The sequence below is a fragment of the Porites lutea genome, chromosome 14 (genome assembly GCF_958299795.1).
Source record: "Porites lutea chromosome 14, jaPorLute2.1, whole genome shotgun sequence".
NCBI classification, from domain to species: Eukaryota; Metazoa; Cnidaria; class Anthozoa; order Scleractinia; family Poritidae; genus Porites; species Porites lutea.
In genome coordinates, this window is record NC_133214.1 from 15500737 (window position 1) to 15507921 (window position 7185).

Here is a 7185-nt window from a genome sequence, read left to right on the forward strand (position 1 = left end):
AAAAGGTATCACCACTGTACTTTTAGAGTAAAGGAAGAGGAAGTGTTTTCCTTTTCTCCAAGAGGAGGGGAGAATGCAGTAACGCATTCAAAGTTTTCAGTGAAAGAGGCAGGCCAGCTTGGCCATCTCCAAGCGGAGCTTGTCAGCCCAATTTGGCCACATCAAGTAGATATTTCTGCGTAAGTGCATATTCAGCTAAGAATTCGATAAATGTATTAAACAGAATTAAAGGCAGGCTCGAGGACATGTATAACGTCATGCTCAGTTAAACATTAAGGGCTGCACGTATGCATCTATTTCTGTTGGCCGGAACCTCTTTAGAACCTCTAATTTGATAGGTTCTTGTTGGCCCGAAGCTCTATTGTTTTAGAGTTGGGGTTCATTGTTAGTTTTGTTTGGGTTAGGGCTATCTGTTGTTTTCTAAAACAATCCTGTGAGCCGTCCTTAGAGCTTCCGGCCCACCCATCTATTTAAGGTACATTAATTTCAGTTACGGTTTTGCCTGTTGTACAGGAAGATAATAAATTGTTGTTTGTACTGTTGTTTCTGTTGTACTTTTTTAATTTCTTAATTTATCGTTGATCGGACCATGAAAACTTGATTGGGTTTATTTTCTAAGCCTCGTGACCTTTTTAAAACAAAAAGAAAGCACATTTTAGTTTTCAATAAAAATCAATGAAAATCAAAAATCACTCGAGACTGCGGCTTTGATTTTTATTGATTTTCAATATCAATCAACTAATTGTTATTGATTTTTATTGACTATCAGTGATGTTATTGATTATTGATTTTTATTGAATGGTATCGTCGGGAGACGACTCACAGTCGACTGCTGTTCAGTTGAGCGATTATAATGACTCGCTTGTGTTGCGCCATTTTCCGACTGTAAGCGGGGTTATTTATAAAAAAAAACATTGACACGTGTTTAAAAAGTTCTAATAATAAAAGAAGTCCATAATTTCTACATGTATTCTTGGGTGTTTTCTGTGCACTCAATATATGTCGAAAATTAGCGCAAGTTTACAGGCCTTTTAATTGAGCTGCTTTTTTCAGGAGGAAACCCCTACGATGGAATGACCGGAAGAGAGGTTTTCAATTTCGTCCAAAGTGGTCACAGAATGCAAAGAAACCCAGTTATAAGCCTTGAACTGTAAGTCTGTTTGATAATTAAGACAGTGTTAGTATGAAGATTTAGCCAAGGCCAAAAGTGAAGCTCTCGTGGATTCCTAGCCCCAGTAAGCGCAGGGAAAGTCACCTCCCGGGGGGCTCCGTAAAATCATCCATTTTTCTCCTTTGTTCCGATCAATGATGGATCGTAAATTGCACCAAAGTTTAGCTAAGGACTCCATACACAAGAAACTGCAAGCCTGTCGTGTGAAGGGAGTACTGGACGATATAAATCGTGAAAATGAAGAAATGATCGTCGTAGTGAACGCAATTTATGCAATTGCGTAAAGAAGCCTGAAAAAAAATTCGGGACTTCAACGGGGTTTGAACCCGTGATCTCGCGATACCGGTGCGATGCTCTACCAACTGAGCTATGAAGCCACTAACTTTGGGAGCAGGTAAATTGTGGGTTCATATGTTCCCGTGAAAGAAATGAGTGGTGTTAATGATATATGAAATAAATCATATATGAACTGCGAAAATGAAATGAAAATGAAGAAATGATCGTCGCAGTGAACGCAATTTATGCAATTGCGTAAAGAAGCCTCAAAAATCGTAGTGCTTCATTTTGCAAATTCTGGGATTGGATTGGGTTTTACCCAATCTCGACCCCAGAGCTCTTCTGCGCATGACGGCTAAGGAGGAAGAGCGCGAAGTCAAAAGCGTAAGCACTGGGGTCGAGATTGGGGTTTTACTGTTCTTGTTGATACCTGCGCGCGCTGTCAGGCGCTCCCATCACTCGCGCCAGGTTATCGCAAGCCATCAGTGATTCGCAATTAACGAACTTGCCAAGTGACTTTTTCTCGCGGACAAAACGGTCACAGTGTCGCGCGCGCTTTTAAACGTCTGGTCGTCGGGTGGCACATGCACAATTTTGCGTGATTCAGAAAAGGTTTTCATTACCAGGATGACATTTCGTGAACTGATTTGTATTGTTTTATTTGTGTGGCCCGTACTTCTTAGCGTCTGCTATGCTCGTAGGACATTGGCTATGTCTTGTTACACAGTGGACCAGCAAGCAAGGCCGATATTACAGCGAGTGTGCTACTCTAATAAGACTGCCCGATTATCAGTAGCACATTTGTCAATTGACGATAACATGGATGTCCAATATCAAGTTTATCACAGTTACACAGATTGTCCGGGAGATAGTTTATACCTTGGACTGTGACAGTTCACATCGCTAACCAACATACGTATGTACGGACGGACGATTTTAGAGAGTTTAAGCCAGCGCGGATAAAGGTTGGGCGGTAAAACGAGCGCGTCCGAGCAAAAAGGTGTGATGCAGTGGACTGGGATTCTGCCTAGAAATGTCGTAGGCATACAGACACAAACATATGAAACTGTTTATTGATATTGTTGTGAAACGAATTTATCTATTTAACCTTGTAGCCTGAAATTACAGAAAGAAAATGGGATTTCCGGTTTGCAAAAAAGAAAATTTCGCCGGCCTTCAAGCGCACCGGAAGCGCGGAAAGAGCGCTCGTGCCAGTCCTACTCCGCATCACACATAAATGAAGAGCGGAGCGCTCGTTTCACCGCCCAACATTTATCCGCCCTGGTTTAAGCATCACGTATACGGCAAACGGCAAACGTTAGCTTCAAGTGAAGAATTTCTCAAAATAGAAAATGAGCAGATAAAAACAGCTCAAAACAATTCTTATGGATAAAAAATTGCGTGGAACTACTAATTCTTGTGTTGAAATAATGAACAGTAATCAAAAAGTAAAGGGGAAACTTGGTCACATGGTACAACTTTGCGTTTGCCGTTTGACGTAAACGTGATGCTTTACCTCCCTTTTGTCGAACCAAAATTTATTGCGTGCAAATATAACCGAATTTCATTACCCGGCATGGTGCTACACCACGCGCGCGAGAGCTCCGCTAAGACCATTACTTTCACCCAATTCGTTACAAGGTCGTAGCCTTCGGCTGCAGTTTGCGCACGCCGCAAAAACCCTACCGACTTTAAAGATGAATGAGGAGTGATTGTCAAGATGATAAAGAAAATAAAGGGAATTTGGTATTTTTGTTTGTCGTTCCTTCAGTGGTCGTTAAGTCTTAATGTTTTTCTAGATGGCCACTTTTTTGTTCATTCCACGATTAACTGTTTAAACCAGTTGTATCGCACCCATTTTTTTTCAGTTATGAACTTATGCTGCAGTGCTGGGACGAAGAACCATCCAAGCGACCCAATTTCAGCACCATTGTGACTTTGATGGAGAATTCTTCGCAGAAATCATTAGAGTTGACATGTGTCGTTTCTCCAACCGAAAGCGCTGTGTGTTAAACGCTGTGAGACATGTAAATGATGATAATAGAGTGATTTTACTTGACCCGTGAAACAGGGAATAACAACTAGTGCAAAATAGCTACAAGTAAACAAAAGAGCACAATGGAATTAGTGCATAACAGCTTAGTGAGAAACTTCAAAAACTTCAAAATCGTGCTATCAGAGTTATCACTAAATCTAGCTATGATACGAGTTCCAGATTTCTTCTTAACTCGCTTGGTTGGGACAAGGTATTGGTTAGAAGTGCTAAAGAAAAGGCTAATTTAGTGTACAAGTGCATTAATAATCTCGCCTCAGCTTATCTCTGTAATTTGTTTGCCCCAAGAACACCGAATTACTATTTTCGCAAGGCCAAGAAAAAATTAATGCTCCCAAAACCAAGAAGTGGTTACGTGAAGCGTAGCTTTAGTTACAGTGGCGCTCTTCTATGGAACAATCTTCCTGAGGAAATACGTACATCAAATTCCTTAGGTCTCTTTAAGAGAAGTTCCCATAGATGGTTTTCTGATCATGACTCGCACACGGTAACTATGTAAAACAGTTTTTTGAGAATTTTTTATTAATTTTCTATCTTAGAGTGATGTTTTTAACCGTGTATAAATAAAGTTATCATTCATAATATTCTTCTACCTATTTCACGGGTAAAGTAAAACCACTCTAGAAGTCGTACGTAACCGAAAGTCATAATTGAAATTGAAATTAGACTACTGGTTCTCGTTTTCAATGAGTCAATAGTCAGCGAGGCATGTAGCGCTGAGTTGATTATTTCACTCTTAGAAAACGAGAACGAGTAGTCGAAATGTTTTAGCATGTAGAAACCAACTATCATACTACCTTCGATTCTACTCAAACGTTTTAGGTAACAAGACGCTTTAAAAGCGTTCAGTTGGGCGTGTAAAGAGAAGAGTGATGGGTTGGTGCTTCAACCATAGTAAGTTAGGCTTTATTTGTAAGAAGCAATAGACCTCTTTCATAATGGCGGCCTCTTAATACATTCTTTTATATGTATGATAATTAGCTTTTCTGACCTCGTTTGAAGGTAAGAATTAGTTTGTATTTGCACATGATAACGAGGTCAGAAAGACTAATTATCATATACAAATAAAAGAGTATACAAATAGGGCCCCATTATGAAAGAGGTCTATATAATTATGATTAAATGTCGTGTTCAAGAGCATTACAATCTGGAAAAAGCTGGAGGAAGAGCATTTAGGAGTCTTAAGGGAGTGAGCTATTCGTAAACACTACCATTAAATAATCTGCAGGACTCAAAATCGGGCCAATAAACTTACTAAACGATTTTTTTATTTTATTTTTTGCTGCTTACTGACTAAATAGCATAAATTTAGCTGTTTACTGACTACCCCAGCTATACCTCACTGACACCCTCCAGGGGTAAATATTTTAAAGATTTTTTAAGATTTATGATAGAAAGAGTTGTAAGATTTATGATAGAAAGATTTGTAAAATTTAGTTATTAATTACTATTGTGATGCGCTTTTGAATATTTTATAGAAAAGGCGCAATACAAATAATAATAATGTGAAGTATATATGAAAAAATTCATTTTGAACTGCGGTTGTAGATGAAAGATGATCATTCTTCACTTTCACAAATAATAATAATAATAATAATAATAATAATAATAATAATAATTATTATTATTATTATTATTATTATTATTATTATTAAGGGGTAGCGGGGGTTTAATTTGCGTCGCGCGTGGACAGGGTCGTAACCAATAGTAGGCAAACCGAGGCACTTGCCAGTCATTTTTCTTTGAAGTAGGATAGTATAACACTGATAGCAAACAAAATAAAGAGAGAAACAAGTAAATGTGAAAAGATCATGGTCGGGGGCCTGTTGTGCCGGGCCGCTCTGCCCTAATAGCTCCACCACTTTGAAGCTGGTACTAACTCTTCTACTGCTTCTAGTCGGAGGCTGTTCGTGCGAGGGCAGCTTTAGCGCTCTCCGGAGGTTGAAGACCTGGTGCCGCTCATCTATGGGCTTCATTTATGAGCTGTAGTTATTTTGTTTCAACTCAGATAGAGTTTTGACATGCTTACAGTGTTAAACAATAATTTTTGCCCCATTTGGAGTTGGACTGTGGCGTGATATTATTGAATCCTGGGATTTTAAAAAACCTATTAACTATTGTTGTATGTTTTTGCATGTTTTTATTAAAGTAATTGTCAAACACTGTGACTTGTGAAGTATCTACCAGTTATTGTTTTGGTTTGGGATACTTCCAGGGATATTTTAATAGACAGGTGAGTTACACTGAAAATACTAGGCTTATTAGTAGTCATTTGCTCAAATTTATTACTTGGCTGGGACACTCCTTTTGGCCTTTGGCTTTTTTTTAACGCGCACGTGCCGTAATGTAATTTGGTACTTGTGTTCTATCTTTTGTTTATGAATCTTAGAGGCCAAACAATGGAACCTTTGGTGTGCGTTATTTCCCTTTTTCTTGACCAGTCAAATGGGCTCTTTGCATGCTGGATGGAAAACAATGCATCTTTTCTTTTGAAGGTCCCACTGCTTCGTTTGCCATCCAGCAATACAAAGTCTTTTTGAATCGTGTGACCGTATTCTGTAAATGGCCCATTTGTCCAGATAAGTTAAGTTCGGCCAGGAAAAACGGCTTTAACCAGTCTGTTTTATTTGATCTTATTGAGCTAGCCTGTGTTTTGGAAGCTGGAACCCTGTCCATCGGAGTCTGTCAATCAAATCGTTTATCTTTATTTCGTTAAGCATAATTAACCATGATTTGGTTTAAGTGAGATTGTTGTTAAGTTGTTAAGTGAATATTGGTCCGGCCGGGGTTTGAACCTACGGCCTCCCGCTCAGCAGACCCGCGCTCTCCCAGCTGGGCCAACCGGGCGGCGGACTTCAGGTATATGAAAGGGTAGGGATTTCACTAATTGACGTATTTAAAAGGTTAGAGAAATCTGCCATTTGGGTCTGTAAAAGGGTCCAAAATGGCTAACAGATAAATTTTATGGTTTTAAAAAGTCGAGAAAACGTTCTATTTTTGTGATTGATTCCTACTTAAAAAACAGTACATTTACTGCAATTTAAAGGGATGCAAAGTTCTAAACAAGGTATGTGAAAGGGGTACTATTTGTCAATAGAAGGTATACGAAAGGGGTACCTTTTTTGTGAAAAATGGTTAGTATATAAAAAGATTAGGGGCTGGACCTCGGGACCGAGCCTCATCGTATAAACATTTGTTCAGTACCCCCCGGAAACACTTGACGGTAGTTAATAAAAACATTGACAAATTCGTGGCCCTCATTGCACTATAAAAAGCAACTAAAAAGTAAAATCAGTATTATAAGAACTTTAACACTCTATGGCTATATACATTAAACAGTAAAAAAATCTACAGTTAAAAAAACAAGGCTTAATATACATTTAAAAATGGCAAAAACGTCTCGAAATAAAATCTTATTATAAAGAAGCCTCATATCTTGAGGAGCGAGGAGGTTTTCTGATCAGTTAAAAATTTCCAGAATTTCTTGTACAAAGCGCGCTTAAAACTGGCAATTGATAGTTCGATCAAAAGCGTTCCACTCTGCAATTGTCCTAACCGTGGTTCGCCCTCCCTCAGTTTTCCTTCTGTACTTAGGACAAAGTAAGTTTAAATCGGAATAACGAGTCTCTCTTTGATGGATGTCCGAATTCCTTATCAGGAATAAACTATCTATGTAAATCGGGGT

At 38.8% G+C, this 7185-nt stretch overlaps 1 protein-coding gene across 2 annotated transcripts in view; it reads left to right on the forward strand.

Annotated features, from left to right (window-relative positions):
- The window catches only part of LOC140924507 (uncharacterized), a 56217-nt gene extending 51442 nt beyond the window's left edge, over window positions 1–4775 (forward strand). For both annotated transcript variants that reach the window (XM_073374528.1, XM_073374529.1), the window contains 2 exons: window positions 1054–1150; window positions 3316–4775. In XM_073374528.1, coding sequence (XP_073230629.1) covers window positions 1054–1150; window positions 3316–3460 — 242 coding nt within the window. In that variant the 3' untranslated portion in view covers window positions 3461–4775. The remainder of the gene's footprint in view (window positions 1–1053; window positions 1151–3315) is intronic.
- Window positions 4776–7185: the final 2410 nt, after the last annotated feature.